This window comes from Oncorhynchus clarkii, chromosome 1, assembly GCF_045791955.1.
Source record: "Oncorhynchus clarkii lewisi isolate Uvic-CL-2024 chromosome 1, UVic_Ocla_1.0, whole genome shotgun sequence".
NCBI classification, from domain to species: Eukaryota; Metazoa; Chordata; class Actinopteri; order Salmoniformes; family Salmonidae; genus Oncorhynchus; species Oncorhynchus clarkii.
In genome coordinates, this window is record NC_092147.1 from 40,330,521 (window position 1) to 40,352,725 (window position 22,205).

General features: G+C 42.5%; 1 protein-coding gene across 2 annotated transcripts in view; it reads left to right on the plus strand.

Moving 5' to 3' along the window:
• The window catches only part of LOC139407022 (BTB (POZ) domain containing 11b), a 139,006-nt gene that overhangs the window by 67,306 nt on the left and 49,495 nt on the right, over positions 1 to 22,205 (plus strand). For both annotated transcript variants that reach the window (XM_071150314.1, XM_071150305.1), the window contains exon 2: positions 21,792 to 21,941. In XM_071150314.1, the coding sequence (XP_071006415.1) occupies positions 21,792 to 21,941 (150 nt within the window). The remainder of the gene's footprint in view (positions 1 to 21,791; positions 21,942 to 22,205) is intronic.

A 22,205-nucleotide genomic window follows, 5' to 3' on the forward strand; every position in this document is an offset into this window, starting at 1 on the left:
TTAACAAACGGTGCATATAGGCCAGTGAGTATCAATCTACATGAGGAGAGTGAACAACATTTTGCAACCTTGGACATGGACAGGGGGGCATCTGTAAATTGGAATGGAAACACACTCAGATTATTATGTAGACACGCATGCACACAAGCACTCACGTATGCATTTCTGATTGGATCGGGCAGCTAAGTGTTTTGGAAAACCCTTCTTGAAGGCTGGCTGCCTTTGGCTTTGAGGCGGAGGCCCTCTATTCATAAGCGAAGCCTCCATCAAGAGCTTGGCTGTAATTTCTCTGGCAGCCGACTCAGCATTATATAATGCATCTGTGTGTCTATTGTGAAAAAGGCAAGAGACTGCTGTAATGGGTTAAGGGTAATGAATAGCACAAACAAGAAAATCAATTACAGAAATCATTATGACCAAGCAGAACAACAAGCCCTTCAATGAAAAGGGAAGGGCGGTTTTGTCAAAGTCACAAGTCCTTTACTTTTTATCTTAAAGTAGAGTTGTTATGGTGCTTTTATATTCTGATAGATCTAAGGCCAGGTATTACTGCACCACTCAAGGCCTCCAAATGTCAGTGATCTTCAGAATGACTCACCTTGCTCTGTGTCTGTCTGTCTGCCTGTCTGTCTGTCTGTCTGTCGATCATGTGCCAGTTAATATCCTCCTCATTTCCACTTTTCACAGTCATTTACTCGTACAAGGACCAGTATCTAACGCTCATTAATTTCACAATAAATCAATGTCAAATCATACTTTAGCTCATCGTATAACATTTGTATAATAGCAGCCAAGCATTGAATGACGCCCGTCCTTGGCCACTACTAGAAACTTCCAATCCTTATAGCTTATATAAACCTCACCCAGTTTCGTACTATGTGGGTAGTTGGCCGAGAGCAGTGGAATGAGGCAAGCTGAACATTTGGAAAACAAGTTAACGCTTCATCTATTTGTGTCCAATGGTTTTAAGCACTTTTCTACTACAGGGAGCTGTGGCAAAGCAGCTCTGACTCTCCGGACCCTGGAGAGGATACAAGTGCTTTACAGTCCCTGCAAAACGACAAATATGATGTCAACTTTAATTTATGCTAGAACTATTGGTAAGAGTAACAATGGTATTGTTGTAACATTGCTTTTGACTGTACCAAACCTTTCCTATTTCAAAAGGGCTTCAGTATCATAGCCTACATACCGTAGTACTGCCTTGATGTTTTGGAGAAGAAATAAAAGACCTTGCCAAATACCCAAGACTGTTCCCAACTTCTCAAACCCACAGAAAAACTATTTATCTGTAGCCTCATGCATTCAAAACAGCTCTGCCTCATTTTGAAAGGTCAGGTTTTAATGCTTAACTCTGTTGAGCTGGCAGATCCCAGTCTCTGCTCATGCAGGGCTATAAGGCCACAATGGCCCAGCAATGCCTAGAGCAGCCTGGGGTCTGGACCACTGTTAATTACATCTTATAACTGACCCTTAGCCTGATGATGATGATAATGATGGACTATACATGTGTAACAGTGTTGCTTCCTTCCCTCTCCTTGCCCCTACCCTGGCTCGAACCAGGAACCCTCTGCACACTTCTACAACAGTCACCCTCGAAGCACTGTTACCCATCGCGCCACAAAAACCCCTCTGCAAGGGGAACAACTACTTCAAGGTCTCAGAGCGAGTGATGTCACCGATTGAAACGCTATTAGCGCGCACCCCGCTAGCTAGCTAGCCATTTCAAACCGGTTACACATGTACATCCATGAAGATGAAGAAGACGATGATGATAGTAGTTGATAGACGTGTGACTTCAGTGGTACTTTAGTAGTGTACAAGCTGTAGCCATGGGAAAGTTCAGTAGTTTTTGGCCTGAAGTACAACTACAGAATCCTTTTCAAGCAAGTTTTTGTCAATGGAGAGCCAATGTATTTAATGAAAAATGGACGTGTTGCTGTTGATATCCAGTCACTGGGCTATAGAGAGCAACTCCAGAAGCGTTACAAGTCTCAAAGAGTCCAGTATTTAAAAGGAGCTCCACTCCTAATGAACTAGTCCAACACTGGGCCTATACAGTCAGTTCAACAATGGCTCCCTTTTGACATTCATATTCCTTGGGTGTGTGTATTCTGGTCCAAGTAGAACTGTGCACTGTGTAAAGTGAAGCAATAACAGGGCTAAGGAAGAGGGTGTGTGTGTGTTCATGCACATGCATGTATGTGCGCACGTGTGTGTGTGTGCGCACGCATGAGTGTGTGTTTGGGTATGCCTGGGCCCTTCCCATCCAGTTGCCTTCACTGTGCCAGTGTACCTGGTTCCCATAGCAGAGCCAGTATGCCCTGGCGGAGAGGTTGGGAAAACATGAGGGGGGAAAACCCTACCTACCTACTGCTACAGCTGACTGTAGTCAAGGCAGGGCAGGCTCCCAAAATGTGATACTTTCAATATTTGGTTTGGCATTATCGGGGCGATTCGTTTAAGGAAATAGACTCCAGTTGGGGAGGATGGTTTTAACCTTTAATAATAATCCTGGTTTGGTTGTATATATTAGACTAAGTAGTCCTTTGTAGAAAAAGAAGCTGGTGTGGGTCATTGTTTGAAGTTTAATGTTGTGCTCTTGGTGCTATGCATCCCCAGCCCTCTTTGCTTTGTGTGTGTACTGTACAGTTGAATGTGTCAGTGTGAAATACTTGTTGGAAGGACAGTGAGGTCAATACTGTAACTAGCTGCCAAACTTCAAACTGCACTCTTAAAACTATGAGCTGATGTGTATCATCATCTTAACATCCGGCACAATCATTCAGTCACCCCGAAAACAACATTGTTCCTCTATGTGGAAACATTTTCCACATGTCTTTGTCAAAAGAGTGACGTTGACCTGGGCTCTTCCTCTGAAATGACTCCTAAATTCTCTGCCATGTAGACGTGTTGAATCTAGATGACCCCTTCACCTTCACATGGTGTTCTCCCATTATGAAAGTGACAGAGAATTGGGCGGGAAGTGGTCCCTAACAGTCAGGGTCGTTCCCTGGAGAGGTCGACTGCGGTACGGAACGGCAACACAAGGCCCCAGTCTCATCACTCTCTGCCAATGTGGCCCACTTCCACTGTTCACACTATTACACCCAGCTATTTTACACAATCAAAATGATAGATTACCCTAGGTGAGTTAAACAATTACCGACCAATTTGGATCTCGTTCCCTCACAAATTACCTCTCAGTTCCCGAAACAACTCGGAGAAGACTAATGATTCCACACGTTTGAGAGGGAAAGAAAAAATGATCTTTAAAGATAATACTCTATGACAATAATGCTTTCAGGTAAGACGCTCTCTCCTCTAGATGTTCTGTCAGTCAGTTGAGCTCTGTTATTTCCCTGGTTGACGATAGATGGAGTGTCTCTTTTCAAACCGCACACACACAGCTTTGAATTACCTTTTCTTCCACAAAGAGCAGGAGGAGAGGACGAGAAAGACAGCATTGTGCATGTCTCTGTCAGGAGGTTATTCAGGAATGAAAGCGTGTCTGTGTGTGTGAGCATGTGTGTGTGTTTGTGCAGGTGTATTGTGCTAGCGTGCTCCTTTCTGTAGTGACACAGGAAACAGTGGGGGACTGACTGTGCTCTGTTGGGCTCTGTTGGCATGGCTGCAGCTATCAGTGATTATTTCTGGTATTTCCCCCAAAGGAAGAAGCAGATATGTTCCTCAATATCTAGGGCTGTGACGGTCATGGAATTGCGGATAATGGTAATTGGCCAGCCAAATGACCGCTGTTTCTGTAATAACTGTTGGAATAGCAAAAAATATAGAAATAGAATGAATAGAACGGGCATCCTCATGCAAGTCAATGATGGCATAATGGGTGGACTGGCGGCTATTGTGAGTGTACCCATACAGAGAGAGGGAGGCGAAGCGAGAGCCCTATCTCTGCCCAAAATCTGTCTACGTTAAGCAGACCCTTAATTATTAATCAGATAAGGAGTTTTTGTATGGGGGGCAATGAAAGTGACAAATTTAGCCAAGATAAACATGAATTGCTATTTTGATGCATGAGGCTTATTTTATCTAATAGAAGTTTCGTAATGCTTAGGTTGTTATAAGTATACGGATATATACTGAACAAAAAAGAATGCAACAATTACAGTTCATAGAAGGAAATCAGTCAATTGAAATAAATTAAATAGGCCCTAATCTATGGATTTCACATGACTGGGCAAGGGCGCAGCCATGGGTGGGCCTGGGAGGGCACAGGCCCACCCACTTGGGGAGCCAGGCCCAGCAAATCTGGGATGTTTTCCCCCATAAAAGGGCTTTATTACAGACAGAAATACTCCTCCGTTTCATCACCTGTCCGGGTGACTGGTCTCAGGCGATCCTGCAGGTGAAGAAGCTGGATGTGGAGGTCCTGGGCTGGTGTGGTTACACATGGTCTGCAGTTCTGACGCCGGTTGGATGTACTGCCAAATTCTTTAAAACGACATTGGTAGACAACTCTGGCAACAGCTCTGGTGGACATTCTGCAGTCTGAATACCAATTGCACTCTCCCTCAAAATGTGTGGCATTGTGTTGTGTGACAAAACTGCACATTTTAGAGTGGCCTTTTATTGTCCCCAAGGTGCACCTGTGTAATGATCATGCTGTTTAATCAGCTTCTTGATATGCCACACCTGTCAGGTGGAAGGAGAAATGCTGATTAACAGGGGTGTAAAAAATGTGTGCACAAAAGAAAGCTTTTTGTGCATGTGGAAAATTTCTGGGATCTTTTATTTCAGCTCATTAAACATGGGACCTACATGTTGCATTTATACTTTTGTTCAGTATAAGTGTGATGCACGTGACATCCTGGCAACTTTGAGTAAAACACTTTACATCAGAGTTATCCCTGTTGAAATTCGAGACGGTGTATGCATGCATATTCATGAGGCTAGCATTGCATCTCATTCTCCATTGGCCGTTGACGTCAACACCCCTCATTGAATATTGAAAAAAGTATTAAAATAACATGATGTATCCATTAATCTAAGAGAGGAATAGGCGAGACGTTCTGTTGACAACGAATTGTTAGGGAGAATCCATAAGTATCTCGTCATTATCCATATGGGCGGCAGTTAGCCTCATGGTTAGAATGTTGGGCCAGTAACCAAAAGGTTGCTAGTTTGAATCACGGAGCCTACAAGGTGAAAAATCTGTCAATCTGCCCTTGAGCAAGGCATTTAACCCTAATTGCTCCAGGGTCACTGTCAATAATTGCTGATCCCTGGCCGTGACCCCACTCTCCCAGGACGAATAATCAAAAAATACATTTCCACGCCTCACACTCATACAGGTTACCCACTTATACATGAAGTGAAACAATACAAATATACGCACCCCCTATTTAACCTATGATCAGTGGCGAACCCCACCTGTTTAGCTAAAAAATAAATAAAATACAATTTTAAAAATGGTTGCCTGTTTTGCATGTTATTTTGTTATTAATAAATGTCACATATCAGTTTGCAAACAATGTAAAACATTTAAATCATTGAGTTAATAAAGCTGCATACAAACATGGTCTCTTTTTTAATTTCTTGAGTAAGGCAGCTCCAAAATGCAGGTGCTTCAGCCTAGCTCAGTGCTTTCTGTGGTGGTGGGGCAGCCAGCGGAAATACGGAGTTTAGGGGTTGGTAATGTTCCATAGCTGCACCGTGATTGGCTCAGTGTTCTGTCACTCATGGGGACACTACGTTACCACAAAGAGAGCACAAATATTCAAGCCCCTTGGATGCTGCCATAGAGTTACATTAGAAGTGCTCATCCAAGAAGGCTCAAGGTCATTGGTCACAGATAAAATGACGTCAAATCACATCATATCTACCATAGCTTTGATTGGACTGATCATGTCAACATCATATTTTCAAAATCTTAGCTAGCAAGATAGACAAGCAGTCATCATCATGAATAAAGTTGACAATCTACTAGCAAATCCTTTTCAATCATGGTCATATGAAAATAAATTATGAAGATAAATTATAGATAAAACGTATCGGTGCTCATTGGCAATATACTATAAGTTGGAAATCGCATATTCAACTATGAGTGGTTTGGAAGGAATCAGTGGCTAACTGCAAGTGTTGCAAAGCAATCACTAGTCTGCTGTTCAGTGGACTGGGTGTGTGATCCAAGTCTGTGTTTAAGGGTTAAAAGGATAAGCATTTCCACCTTATAACTTAGCCTACTGTTCTGACTTGGTGGTGCACATGTAGCCTATAGCCTGTTTTAGAGAAATCATTGAATATTGTAAGAGGTTTCATTGTCTGCTTATATGCCCCCTTTATTTATACTATGGTTTTGACTTGGTGTACAGGGAGAACACTGTAAGAACGGCCCATGTTCTGAATTCTGTCACTGTACATTTCAAAGGTGCTGAACCAATAGTTATATTGACTACATCCATCCTAGCTCGCTCATTAATGTCTTAATAGAAATTACGGATTGCCTCTTATCCGCTTGTCGTCCCCTTATGCCACAGTTTGTACATCTCAATTGTCAGTATAAACCACATTTGTTTAAGCAAGTCAGCCATATCAGCTATGTTTTTTTTAAAGGCAGTAAATGAGGCTGAATTAACTGTTTGGCTGCCAGACAAGGCTCCGCCCACTCCCTGGTGCTGAAAAGAAGGGCTCTGCTGTTTTATGTAGGCTTTATGTAGGCCCTAACAGTTTGTGGGCACCGTTTGTCACCATTATAGTGCAATTAATGTATTGTTTAGTGGTGTGTTGTTTTGTGGCTTTGCTGGCATTCATCTAAAAAAAATTGGGGGAGTTTGCCCCACCAAGACTTACATGCTAAAATCTCCCCAGCTTTCGATATCTCTGATCCATACGAGCAAAGTAGAAAGTAAAAGCAGGAAATGTACCCATCAATTATGGAACACCATTAGGGTCTTTGCGGGGCAAAAAAAATACACTTGATGTGTCAAATAAGCTTGTTGACCAATCAGGATCTGAATATGACTGCACGTCACATAATAGTTTAACACGTTCATAAATGTTTTATGTAGTTATTACACAGTGATCACACTTGTCACTTGTATTTCATATGTCACAACGATTCACCGATACGTATGCTATGATGCTGGTAAAGTTTTGTCTCGTGCACCTGCCGCTGCCACACAAGCGCAGACACATTTCCCCAAGCTCTGGACAGTGCTGGTCATAAAAAAGCTAGCTAGCTGATGGATTTTTTTATTTAACTAGGCAAGCCAGTTGAGAACAAATTATTATTTACAATGACGACCTACCCCGGCCAAACCCAGATGATGCTGGGCCAATTGTGCGTCACCCTATGGGACTCCTAATCACGGCCGGATGTGACACAGCCTGGATTCAAACCAGGGACTGTAGTGATGCCTCTTGCCCTGAGATGCAGTGCCTTAGACCGCTGCGCCACTTGATGCAAACAATGATCTTCCCCCCCAAAAAGCAAAACGACATAATCTGTTTCTGTAGCTATAGTTAGCTAGCTAACTATCTAGCTAACTGTCATCATCTAAAATACCCCTAATTTATAAAACAGTTCTTATTTGAATAATTGTGGTCAGACCCACCGATGTGAAGCTAGCCACAATAAGGATTAGCCACAATAGCGGAATTTCCGGTTTACCTTAAAAATAAAAGTCTCTCAATGAATACAAATAGTGGAATCATGCCATAATGGAATAGATCATGCTAAACGAGTTTGGAATGTTCTTCTATAAATTTAACAAAAGACAATCATTTGTTAATTTGAAAAAACATCTTTTGAAATCACACTGGATGTATTATACTTTAGAATTGCATAGGGGGCATACGTATTTCACTGTACAGCCTTAGCTATGGATTGTGGATCAATGACATGGGTTATCAGACTGCACAGTGACACCCACTCTGAAACCACTGTGAATTGAACCACATTTATTGTACCAGTCAACCTGCTATGTGTATTAAAAACTATTCCAGAGGAAAAACAATACTGCGTGGATGTTTTGGAGCCTGATAACTCTTGAGGAGGACTTTGGGAAAAAAGCACTTGGGTATTGAGTAGACTGATACCCCATTTCATTGATCCCCAATCCTTAGGTAAGGCTGTACAGTGCAATATGAATGTCAATATGCACAATAGGCTGACTGGGGAGGTGATTTCCCGCAATAAGAGCTGTGACGCTAATATTTGCATAAACTATTTACAGTTGTTTTCTGTGGGTGTCACTGAGTGGACTGATACCCCATGTCATTGCCTCACATTCCAACACAAACTTGTTTAATAACATGATTCCACCAATTGTAACCTTCTGCATCCCTTTTCAAAGAGGGACCTTTATTTTGAAGGTGAACCGCAAATTCAACTATTGTGGCTAGCTTCACAAACACATAACCCCGTCTGGTCAAACCATTCGAGCCAGATTAAGCTAGCTGGCTGCTTATAACGTTAGTTTTGGGTAACCGGGTTAAGTAGCTGGTTAGCTAGTTATTTCAATAGGAGAACAACAAGTGGCTACCTAGCTAATACTTACATGGGTTCCTTAATCATTGCTAAGAATATTGAAAATGACTGTTTCAGCAAGGGGCAACAAAAATTCATCACGTTGTTAAAAGTCCACGTTATCCCAGAAATGACCTCAACTGCACGAATACCTGGCAGTTTTCTTTTGTACGTCTTTTGACGTTTTCATCCAAAAAACGTTTCTTACGTGGTTATATAGTAATAGTTCCAGCCCTATCGATATCGCTTGCACAGCAAGGTGTTATGTTATGGAGCGTGGTATGTGCTTGTTTGTGTGTGTGTCTATGAGAAAAAGAGAGGGGCAGGATGTGTGTGTGAGAGAGAATACAAAATAAATGCAGGAGGATGAGGGCTTATTCTGATGTAGATTTATGTAGATTGCAGTGTGTGAATAGGGTTTATATGTTCTCTTACCATATACATGAGAGGTAGGGGGATATGCCTAGAGTATAAAGAAACTGTGAGGGAATTACTTTTTTATTGTGCCTCTATCCAGTTCTCATTTCTAACTCCATTAACCTTTGACGCCTGCGTATGATAGAGGGGAGAGGTCGAGAGAAGGAGATGAAAAGAGACATGAGAAGAGGAGAGAGAGGGGAGGGAGGGAGGGAGGGAACACCATACTGCCCATTTTCTGACACTATCACAGAGGAGCATCTGACACCAAACAAATGAATCTCTTCCTGTCGTGCTCGTCCCAATCTCACATTTCAGCACATGGTGGTCTTTCTAGCGAGTCACCGGACCATCCCCTCTGATTGCTATCTCCTCCTGGCGGGATTCCTCTCCATTGTCGACCCTGAGCTATCTGCTCTGACATTTAGTCAATAGCAACACGGCATAGAAGAGGAATAATCAAGAGGTTGGACATCTGTCATGATATCAGACTGTTAAATAGCCATCATTTGCCTGGCTCAGCCCAGTACCCTGCCCTGAACTTAGTCACTGTCACTAACCGACTTAACCCTGCACCTTAGAGACTGCTGCCCTATGTACATAAACATGGAACACTGGTAACTTTAATAATGGAACACTGGTCACTTTAATGATGGAACACTGGTCACTGTAGTAATGTTTACATACTGTTTTACTCATTACAAATGTATAATACAGTATTCTAGTCAAAGCCATCCTATTCAACTATTGATGTACATACACTATTCTATCCTATGTATTCTTCTAGATATACTGCATATTCTATCCTATGTATTCTTAAGATATACTACATATTCTATCCTATGTTTTCTTCAGATATACTACATATTCTATCCTATGTATTCTTCAGATATACTACATATTCTATCCTATGTATTCTTCAGATATACTGCATATTCTATCCAAATAATGTCCATAATGTCTACACATCCCATCACACATATGTATATGTACTCCTGACTCCGACATTGCTCATCCTAATATTTCTATATTTCTTCATTCAATTCTTTACTTTGAGATGTGTGTACTGTTAGATATTACTGCACTGTTGGAGCTGGGAACACAAGCATTTCGCTACACCCTCAATAACATCTGCTAAATATGTGTATTCGACCAATAAAATTAGATTTGATTTGAAATTATACTGTACCTTTAGGAGTTTCTCCTTTAGGTCCTAGGAGAAAATCCAGCAGGATCGTTCACATTCATATTTTAGTATCATGCTGTAGTTACTGCCCTGGTTTCTTTTCATGCTGGGTTGGATGAGTAGCCCTACTGAGTGTCATTTTAGACTTTAGCACTCAAGCTCCACCGCCACAAGGATTCTATTTCCATTGTTCGTTAAAATTGAATTTTTAAAAAATAATAAAAAATCGCATTCGTATTTTATTCTCATATACAGCATGGATTCAAGTGGGACTTGAATGGTCCCAATGTTAACAAGCGTCTGGATATGATGTCTTCCGTGTACAATGACCCAGAGGAAAATATCCCCCTGCAGCAAATCTCATTTTATGAAATTAGTCATATTTTTAATTGCACCAGAGCCTCTGGAGCAATATGAGCAATTACTATAGCACAGTGTTGTGTTAAATATCGTTACATGGGTTGCAAAGTGCATTTGTCCTCTCAAAGACATATGTTCTAGTCATCAGGACTGTGATTTTATATAACAACGCCTTCAACACCACGCACACGCACACGCACACAGGCACGGACACACACACATCCTGCCCTTTGTCCACTCTGATTAAACAGATGGGGTTGATGTCAAGTTAAGGAATAGCCAGGACAGGTCTAGCTGTATCTGCATGCTTTGGGATAGATACAGTCACAGAGGAATGATCGGAGCATAGTACCCGCTCAGTGACTTCCTTCTTGTTCTCTCTCTGCTGCCTCTGATTGCTAGCATTGTCTGGAAAGCATCCTGCAGGGAGCATGCGACTCATGTATATTACACGCAGGGGTATTACCCTTGACAGAAGAAATGGTATAAAAAGAGGTGAATAACAGAAAGCAATTTAGCTATTACCTCAGGATAAAATAACAGGGCTTACAGAAAACGTTTTTTTTTTTCTCAGATTGGAGGGAATTGCGTAATGCAGGTTGGGGTTGTGTCCCTGTTGTGTGTCAATCAGACCTCATCCTTATTTTGTGTGTGTGTGTGTCAGTATCATGACGCTCATGGTTTATCTCAGGCTGTCAGCTGTCTCTGTGTGATGCCATCCACCCGGGGCTGTGGCCAATCTGCTCAGGGGCCTGGGATTGCTCTGTTCATTCTACCCGTCAGTTATCCTTCAGTCAGGCACAGTTACTTACGCATGCACACACACACCCAGGCCCAGTCATTTAATATAGAAACAACTCGTTTGTTTTGTGTTCTCATTTTGAAGATGAATAGCTAGTTACAGGAGATGCAATGACGTATTGATTTCTCGCAGAAAAGTCATTAGATAACCTTCTCGCAGAATGTTGTTAATTGAAACAGACAGGATATCTCATCAACATGCTGTCAAGAGGTAGTCTGGCCCCCCATATCTGTTTACTCCGTCTTGCCAACTGCGATGGCCGTTGATTGGTGTGACAATGACCATGGGAGTTGGCAAGAAAGCACAACCAGATGTGGAAACAGGCTAGTCAAGATGAGAGAGGAGACTAGACGAACATGCTTTGGGTGAATGGTGTACTAGGATCAGACAGTATGGAAGTATAGAGAGGCTTTCCATCTAAGTCAATTGTTCGTGACTATTGGAATCAAATGGCTGGTGTATTGTCAAATGACTGTCTATATATTCCTTAGGAATATAAATTGTTACACATGTATGCACTCTCATTTCCTTTGCCATTTATGTCGGCATAAGGGCATATTGGAAGTTCCTTTTTTCAGTGCTAAACAATTCCCCCAAATTCTGTTTCTTTCCTGGCCCTTTATACACTGAGCAGTAGGGGAGTTTTCAGATGTAATGGAAATTGTACTGGCTTGCAAACGGGTACAAAGGACTGAATGTATTCTTCATTCGCATGGCTCTCTTCAGGTGGCAACCCACTCCTCCAGTGCAGCAAGGTTGAAAGAGGCAGAAAGCTTTGAATCCTCGACAGGTGGAATTCATGAGTTTTGTTGATGCGTGTTTGTGCATGTGCAGGTAGTCCCTTTGTGTGTGTCTGTGTGAGATCCTGGTTGGTTGAAATTTAAATGGAAGTTTCAAATGAACGCGTTACTGTAAGCAAAAACGATACATTCTTCTCCTTACTGGGATGTATAGACTACTACTATGCGCAGTTTGATGCATAATTCTTTCTGTGTCGTAGTCTAAATTTCTTTGTGCGTGTGCTGGCATGCATGCGCGTGTGGTGTGCATGCATTTGTGTGTGCATACATATGTGCGTGTGCTTGCGTGTGAATGTGTGTGCGCTTGTGCACGTGTGTATGTACAGTATGTGCGTGTTTACAATATGTGTGTGTGACTGATAGCATGTTGAAATGCTCTCTCCCTAGACCGTGTTCTATTACTTATCCAAGCAGACACGTGCAGAGTGTGTAGAGATGTGTAGAGATCTTTTCTCCCAGGGCATGTGTGATCTATCTCCGTCAGAGTGGTTGTAACCTCCAACTCCAAACACATTCCTGGGGCTGGTACAGTACTAACCCATTAAAGATTTGTGGTCAGTGGCCGTCATAGACCGTACTGTGGTTGCTGGGTATCCCAGGCGAAGACCATACTCCAGCACTTGTACAGTCATCCCAGGCATCTGTCCCTCTCCTCTCCTCTAACTCTAGACATTTCACTCACAGCTGTATTTCTACCACTACAAATATCAACGCATGAGAGAGACTAAAGCTGTCATCTACTGCACTGTATGTTCTGTTTTCCCTTCTCTCTTAATTTCTACATCACTGTTTCTCAGGCTAGCTCCATCATGTCTGATCCCTCTCTGTATACATATGGCCACCATCTGTTCTGGCAGGGCGATGTCGGAGCCCAGAGTGGGCCAGCTCCGTATCCCACTGGAGACCACGTGCAGTATCAGGGTTAACCCCTTACAGACATACGCTATATACGTATATACATGTATGTGGATGCCCCTTCAAATTAGTGGATTTGGCTATTTCAGCCACACCCGTTGCTGACAGGTGTATAAAATCAGGCACACAGCCATGAGATCTCCATAGACAAACATTGGCAGTAGAATGGCCCATACTGAAGAGCTCAAGGACTTTCAACGTGGCACCGTCATAGGATGCCACCTTTCCAACAAGTCAGTTCGTCAAATTTCTGCCCTGCTCTAGCTGCCTCAGTCAACTGTAAGTGCTGTTATTGTGAAGTGGAAACGTCTAGGAGCACGTAGCGCGTAAAAATTGTCTGTCCTCGGTTGCAACACTCACTACCGAGTTCCAAACTGCCTCTGGAAGTAACGTCACAAACCTAAGGTCACCATACGCAATGCCATGTGTCGGCTGGAGTGGTGTGAAGCTCGCCGCCATTGGACTCTGAAGCAGTGGAAACTCGTTCTCTGGAGTGATGCATCACGCTTCACCATCTGGCAGTCCAACAGATGAATGCATAGTGCCAACTGGAGGAGGAATAATGGTCAGGGGCTGCCCTTTCCTGTTTCAGCAAAACAATGCCTCCGTGCTCAAAGCGAGGTCCATACAGAAATGGTTTGTCAAGATCGGTGTGAAAGAACTTGACTGGCCTGAACAGAGCCCTGACCTCAACCCCATCGAACACCTTTGGGATGAATTGGAACACCAACTGCGAGCCTGGCCTAATCGCCCAACATCAGTGCCTGACCTCACTAATGCTCGTGGGTGAATGGAAGCAAATCCCCGCTGCAATGTTCCAACATCTAGTGCAAAGCCTTCCCAGTAGAGTGGAGGCTGTTATAGCAGCAACGGGGGGACCAACTCCATATTAATGCCCATGATTTTGGAATGAGGTGGTCGACGTACAGGTGTCCACATACTTGATACAGTACAATCTGTTGGGCCATATAAAATCTGTTACATTTTTTGGCTGATTACGATTTTTTTTTCCTGAATTCAGTTTTCTCTGGGGTTTTTTCCCTGTTTGAGTCACACATTTCTAATAGAAAAACAACAAAATTGGATGTTCTAAGTCCACAACAATGATTAAACCACATCAGAAAACGACTTTTGATGTCTGGGTAAAAACTCTACGAAATGTTAATTTTTGTGTGTAGATACCCTTGAAGAGACTTGCTTTGGTTAGAGGTGTTTCTGTAGCACACGTGGTTGGAAAATTGGCTAAACAAATCACCACTGGATTGATGCAAATAATCATGATATCATTCTGCCAGGTAGGCATGGGGTACTTTATAGCTAGTTAACATTGCTTTTGGGAATGCTTTTCCTTCTACCAGTCATCACATAAGCATCATCACTAACGTCTACAGAAAGTGGTAGACGTGCATAAAAAGACAGGGCCATTCCTGTGCCATTGCCTCTTCAGAAAGTTTATGGAAAACACTTATCCATGTTGTCAATGTCTTATCATAATCTTGGGCAAATTATTATTAGTAGTATAATTTTTTTTTAAATATTAAATTCAGTACGTTTAGTAGATTTCCTACTAAGTTCAAAACATTTTGGAATATTGTTGAATTACGTTTTAATGTCTGGATTCTGTGATTTCGTCCGCGTTCTCAGCGTGACGGATTTTATAGGGCCCTGAATCTGCCAAGATGTAAAGGTAGAATAGGAAATACTCTGTCTCTTTCTCTCTTTTCTCTGTCTTTCTCTCTCTCTACCTTATTCTTATTTTTTCATGTGTTTTTACATATAGACATTTCTCTTTCACTCACTCTCTTTCTCTCTCTCGCCCTCTATCTCTTTTTATTTTGTTCAAGTCACATGAACAATTCACGTTATTACAAGTTACATTATTCATCTTCAAAATCCCCTGCAACATTGTGCACAGTACACAGAGCACAGAGTGACTTAGCAGACAGAAAATTCTCTATTTCAGTGTCGTCCCTGCTCTGTGGAGAAACCTAGGGAAACTAGTCCCATGGACCTGCAGAGTTTTCTGGGGGAGAACCAGGCTCCGTGCATCCCTCTAAAATAGATTTAAGTGCAGGGTAAAGCCACATCGAAGTCACAACTCCAACAGTCAAGTCTGGGAAAGTCAGAGAGGCAGGGCCTGTTCCTTCCCCTGCATGCTAGGCATTCAGCCCTACAGACAGGGGGCGGTAGAGATAGACAACACAGCTAGGACAGTTATGACTACATTGACATGTGATATTACTTCTTCACATGATGGGGAAAGTCAAACTGCATACTGCAATGGTGCACCTCAGCCTACTGTAGTAACCGTGCTCTGTTCCCGCTTTTCTCCCGACATTTTGGTTGTTGTTTTTCTTCTATTAAGCCTATATAGTAGCTCAGATGGATGTGTGCTCATAACATTGATTACTTCAGCAATGAGTTCATAGTCAATGTTTCAGTGACATCGACAAAGTAAACAGTATCGTTTTTTTGTTTTTTTTTTAAGTTACTGTAACTACTATGTACTCCCAGTTGCAGTAGAACAGACTCAGTGTTCCAAACCATTGCTTTTAATGTACCAGATCTTTTCTATGAGGCTGTATGAGACTGTCCACTTTAAAACAACCCTATTATTGAGTACTAAGCATTCATCATAGAGAGATGGGGGGGCTCCTGTATACATAAATGTATTCATCCTTGAGTAAAGACTTGCTTGCCTGGAGGATCTCTCTCTCTCTCTCCCTCTTTTGTTCTCTCTCTCCCTCTTTCTTTCTTTCTTTCTTTCCTCTCTCTCTCTCTCTCTCTCTCTCTCTCTCTCTCTCTCTCTCTCTCTCTCATGCATTAAACCTCATGACTCAGTTGCTCACACATGTGGATTATTTGAATAGCAATAGCAGTCACTTGGCACAGGTACACTGTTAGAAAGAATTGTGCTATCTAGTATAGAGGTCGACCGATTATGATTTTTCAATGGCGATACCGATTATTGGAGGACCAAAAAAGCCGATACCGATTAATCGGCCAATTGTTGTTGTTGGTTTTTTTTTTGTAATAATGACAATTACAACAATACTGAATGAGCACTTATTTTAACTTAATATAATACATCAATAAAATCAATTTAGCCTCAAGTAAATAATGAAACATGTTCAATTTCATTTAAATAATGCAAAAACAAAGTGTTGGAGAAGAAAGTAAAAGTGCAATATGTGCTATGTAAGAAAGCTAACATTTCAGTTCCTTGCTCAGAACATGAGAACATATGAAAGCTGGTGGTTCCTTTTAACATGAGTCTTCAATATTCCCAGGTAAGAAGTTTTAGGTTGTAGTTATTATAGGAATTATAGGACTATTTCTCTCTATACCATTTGTATTTCATTAACCTTTGACTATTGGTTATTGGTTATAGGCACTTTAGTATTGCCAGTGTAACAGTATAGCTTCCGTCCCTCTCCTCGCTCCTCTCTGGACCTGAACCAGCAACAGCCACCATCGAAGCAGCGTTACCCATGCAGAGCAAGGGGAACAACTACGAGAAGGCTCAGCGAGTGACGTTTGAAACTCTATTAGCGCGCGCTACCTAGCTAGCCATTTCACTTCGGTTACACCAGCCTCATCTCGGGAGTTGATAGGCTTGAAGTCATAAACAGTGCAATGCTTGACACACAACGAAGAGCTGCTGGCAAAACACACAAAAGTGCTGTTTGAATGAATATTTACGCGCCTGCTTCTGCCTACCACCGCTCAGTCAGATACTTAGATACTTGTATGCTTGTATGCTCAGTCAGATTATATGCAACACAGGACACGCTAGATAATATCTAGTAATATCATCAGCCATGTGTAGTTAACTATTGATTATGATTGATTGTTTTTTATAAGATAAGTTTAATGCTAGCTAGCAACTTACCTTGGCTTACTGCATTCGCGTAACAGGCAGTCTCCTTGTGGAGTGCAACGAGAGAGAGGCAGGTCATTATTGCGTTGGACTAGTTAACTGTAAGGTTGCAAGATTGGCTCCCCCGAGCTGACAAGGTGAAAATCTGTCGTTCTGCCCCTAAACGAGGCAGTTAACCCACCGTTCCTAGGCCGTCATTGAAAATAAGAATGTGTTCTTAACTAGTTAAATAAAGGTATAAAAAATATATATATATTTTTTTTAATCTGCAAATCGGCACCCAAAAATACCGATTTCTGATTGTTATGAAAACTTGAAATCGTCCCTAATTAATCGGCCATTCCGATTAATTGGTCGACCTCTAATCTAGTACCTAAAAGGGTTCTTCAGCTGTCACCCTAGCTCCCAAGTGGGGCAGCGATCTAAGGCACTGCATCTCTGTGCAAGAGGTGTCACTACAGTCCCTGGTTTAATTCCAGGCTGTATCACAGGTAGGCCGTCATTGTAAATAAGAATTTGTTCTTAACTGACTTGTCTAGTTAAATAAAGGTTAAATATATATACATAAATATATATATTATTAAACCCTTTGAAGAACCCTTTTTGGTTCCAGGTACAACCTTTTTGGTTCCTTTCCACAGAGGGTTCTACATGGAACCCAAAAGGGTTCTACCTCAAACCAAAAATGGCTCTACCTAGATCCAAAAAGTATTCTCCTATGTGGACAGCCGAAGAACCCTTTTGGGAACCTTTTTTTGTAAGAGTGTAGTTAAAGGCATATAGATGCAAAGGCTGAAATGTATTTTTCAAATGCCTGGTTTTTCAAACCTATAACACTCAATGGTTGGATAGGTGATACCCTGCGGTTACTGGATCCCACTGCTGCCACCAAATGTCAGAGGGACCTCTGTCATTGCAAAACAGAATCCTCTGTCATTTGTAAAACAACAACTTCAGACAATACAAGTTAATCATCTGCTCTCCGATGGGTGGCTGAATATTGCCAGGTTTAATCCACAGCACGGTGACAGGGACATCATCAGGAGAGGAGTGCTGGCATGGCTTTTTGTCACGCACAGAGAGAGCAAAAGTGGGTACTGTATTGTGGTTGTGGCTGGTGTGTAAGAACTCGAGCAGTTTTTCCCTGCGGGCTGTTGCTTCAATGGTTTGCATTAGAATGCAGTGAGTCACCTTGCCACAGCCAAGCCTGTGAGCAGCCTACACTTCACTGTCAGCTGGTGCTGCACCATCACTGCATGATTCTGCACCCTGCGTCATAGTAACGTCAGGGAAGTTACTGCCAAAAGCTAATTTGCACATTTGCAAGGTGTTTTTCAAGCAAACACTCCTACATATAAATCAATTAATACATTGGAAAATGACATGCTCAAAAACTGAGGAAAACAGGTTTTTTGCTTCAGGACATTGATACAGGTCTTTACTTTGGCCAAGTTTCACAGTAAACAACTCTCTAGAGCCCGTTGGTAATCCTGACTTTTCAATGATCTTCTGAGTAAAGCCTGTCCAGCTCCAGCAGAACTGTGTTGGTCTGACTGAAGGACGGCCAAGGGATGGAGAGACAGACAGAGGGACCCGAGAGAGAACAGGAAGGAGTCTTAACTCGCTCATCAGTATGTCTGGCCCTTTTCTCTCCTTCTCTTCTTCCCTCCAGTCTCAGGTCTGGCACAGGCTGGACACCCATGGGCTAAGTGGATGTTCAGGTCATGTCCTGCATGTTGTGGTCCTCTGGGAAGAGGGTGCCAGCCAGCACAGCCAAGCTTATGACTTGCCTACCCCCCTTTTTTTCTAAAAACAAAGAGAGTCACACACTCCATATGTATAACCACCCAGTAATTTATTGGATAAAAAAAAATTAAAAACATTTTTTTTCCCCAATTTCAAGAATGACCCACCTAACCAAGGTGTCAGAGGAAAGACCTTTCAACTGGTGACAGCCTGCAGGCACCTGGCCCAACACAAGGAATTGCTAGGGCACGATGAGCCAAGTAAAATCCCCATGGCCAAACCCACCCCTAAGACAGATGACACTGGGCCAATTGTGCACTGTCCTATGGACCTCCTGACCATGGCTGGTTGTGGCACAGCCCAGGAATGAACCTTGGTCTGTAGTAACACATCTCACACTGCGATGCAGTGCCTTAGACTGCTGCCCCACTCGAGAAGGCCCTATACTTTAGTGTTTTTGCAACTCATCCTTTTGGGGTTGCCTTTTCTAGGTTTTAGTGCACAATACTAGACACTTACCCCCTTAAAAATGCGTCTGTTGTTACTCTCCCCACACAAATGATTGGTGTGTTGATAAATCACTGCACGTCAAAGTTGGAGGAACATGTGGTAGCCTAACAGCTCTCCCTTAGATCCCCATTTAGCTAGGTACTGTATATAATGGTGTGAAAGTGCTGGCAGGCGAGGGCGCGGGTGCGGGCTGGGGAGATGCCAGGACAGCCCCACACTGCTTTAAGTGCTTAAAGCTGGATAACCTGGCGCTTCGCACACGCTGCAGTTAAAGGGGCCACATTGTCATCTAGAACGATATTAAAGAAGGTGTTTCAGAGACATCCATGATATGCCCAGGTGGTTGTTGAAGGAAAATTGGTTGTTTCTTTGCCATTGGTCTACTGTAAGGTAGCCTGGTCCCAGATCTGGTTGTGCTCTATTGCCAACACCTACAGTCATTGTCATGATTTGCACAAACAGATCTGGGACCAGGCTACCTGTAAAGGGTAGTACCAACCAAGGCATTGGTTGGTACTGTAAAGTTAGGTTTGGTTGGTGCTGCATCAGACATCTGACCCTATCCTAATATAGCAGATGACTGGGTCTAGTGTCCTTTGTTAGAGGGACATGTGTTTGTACGTGGTCCAAGGTAGTGTACCTGACTGAGGTGTACAATAGGAGGGGTCACGGATACTGAGCAGTGCACTGTGGCTCTGCATCACACAACACCTGTTCTACCTGCGTCACGGCCCTCCATCTCCATGGTGACTGAGTTTGATCAGTTCAATATTCTGACCATCGCGACCTTGAAGGAGAAAAGCAAAAAAATAAGAAATGTTTGGACTCTCAAAACAAAGGCCTCAGATAATTTAATATGTGTAACACATTAGTCTAATCATGCCCAATGGGTCAGAGGAGGATTACTAAATTCCCTTAAAGCCTGTTTATTCCTTGGAGACTGATGACTAGTGTACTGTATACTGCAGGGCTAGGCAGCAAGTCAATTGAATTAGCTGCATATTGAGAATGAGGAAGTGTTTGAACCAAAGCTACTTTCCCCTCTGCCTGGGGAGAATAGAGCCATTGGTTACAGCCATTTTTTAAATTTGACACACTGCAGGTGTGAGTGGTGAGTGGGGGGGGGGGAAGCATAGCACTGCGCTGCTATGGAAAAATATCAAATGTGGAAGTCTGAAATGGGACGGAAAGCAATCTGCCTCATCATCCCCTGAGCAGGAGAGAATGACTAATGTGCTTTGGGGCAGCAGCCATGATGAAACTGCCTCCACGATATTAGTTTAGGTAGAACACTCCATCTGAGCCAAACTGAAGAGGGATAGTTACAACATAGAAATAAGCACATACCCCGATATCTGCAGAGCTAAATAGACGTATTTTAAATGAGGAACTATAATTTAACATGGCCACCTGATGGTTCAAATCTTAATAAAGAACACAATGAGCAAGTGTGGAATCGTGATAAAGTAAGCTGTCTCACGGCCATGATGGAAGTCGACATGAATATCCAGAATGGGATCCACAAAAACAAGAAAAGCTAGATTTTAAAACTGTTTAGCAAACACTCTATACATTATATCACATCTATTTACCGCTGAGCTGCGCTTAAGAATGCCTCACAACAAGCATCTTGAATTGAAAATGGCGGACGGAGACAGGGAGATAACTATCACCAGCAGTCTACCCCCTTCCTGAAACAGACATGCATAAATATCAGTTGGTAACCGGATTGGGTCATACCAACTCACTTCACTAGAGAGGAGACATTATCTCTCTAAAATACATCACAGTAGCCGTAATAAACGCGATGGCATTCCAAATCCAACTGCCGTACAATCAATCAACTTAAAATAAAACAGAGCTCTTACATGTACAGCATATTATCAAAGTGACAAAATAGGAAGAAAGTAAACCCCTGTGTCTTAATTGGCACCTTTAAACTGGGTATGAATCGCACCCAATCCAGCGCGTACGAAGCATAATAGCAAATGTTTGGACAGAAATTCGGCAACAGGTAGAGTTTACCTGGTAGACAGTCAAATCAAAGCAGGCACCATCCCGCATCATAACAAATCATCTTAGAACCTTTTTTTATTTATTTATCTCTACGCAATAATATTCTTATGAAGCACAGGCAGTCAAATGTGACATTTCTGAAATTTAGTCTATCCTCTCCCTGCTCCAATGCCTCGAGTTGTAAACAACAAACAATTACACCCTATCTCATCGACAGAGACTGCCAGGTGTTGTTCCTCACACACAGTGACTGCTTGCATAGACAGAAACACAATACACTCCTCGATGTTCCCTCCACAAAGATGGCTGACCATGAGCTTTGGGCCAAACCGTTCACCTGTTGCAGTACAGTACAAACTGACATATTTAATGAACATTAGGCTTTCCTGCGATGGAAAAGTCACTTCTCCTCAATAAAAAAGTACCCACTTGTGCTGTATTATTCTTCCTGCATAGGATTATTGTAATTTTCTAGTTTTAGCTTATTTTCCATTTTGTGATCCAATAAGTATTGATCCATCATGAGACTGTCTACTGTTTTTACGCATTTGTCTGTTCTTAACCACCTGTCTCTTTCCTCCTTCCACTTCTTCCCTTTCATCCTACTCTTGTTCTCTTTCTCTCTCTCTCTCTCGCTCTCTGTCCCCTTCCTTTCTCTCTCCCTTCTCCAGGTGTGCTAAGCCTACCAGAGAGCCTGACTCTGCATCGGGACCAGCAGCGGTCAGGGAAGAGTGGGGAGGGCCATGCCTACAGTCAGTCGGAGCTGCGCTCCATCGAGCAGTGCCTGCTAGCCACACGCGTAGGCAGCATCTCAGAACTCAGTGAGTACACTCAGACTTAGATTGGGTTTTTACACTACTTTTTACATATGTTGTGTTTATGTGCGTGTGTGTGTTTGTGTGTGTGTGGTGTGTGTGTGTGTGTGTGTGAGGGGGGGAAATTACACATGAAGCATCCATGAAACTATGATGTGCCTTTCAAGATGTACCAACAGAAGTCCTGATAACGAAGTCAATGTCAGAGTATTTAAAATCAATGCATTATTCAAACAATTTAAGGAGATATACATATGCTTTCAGGATCAC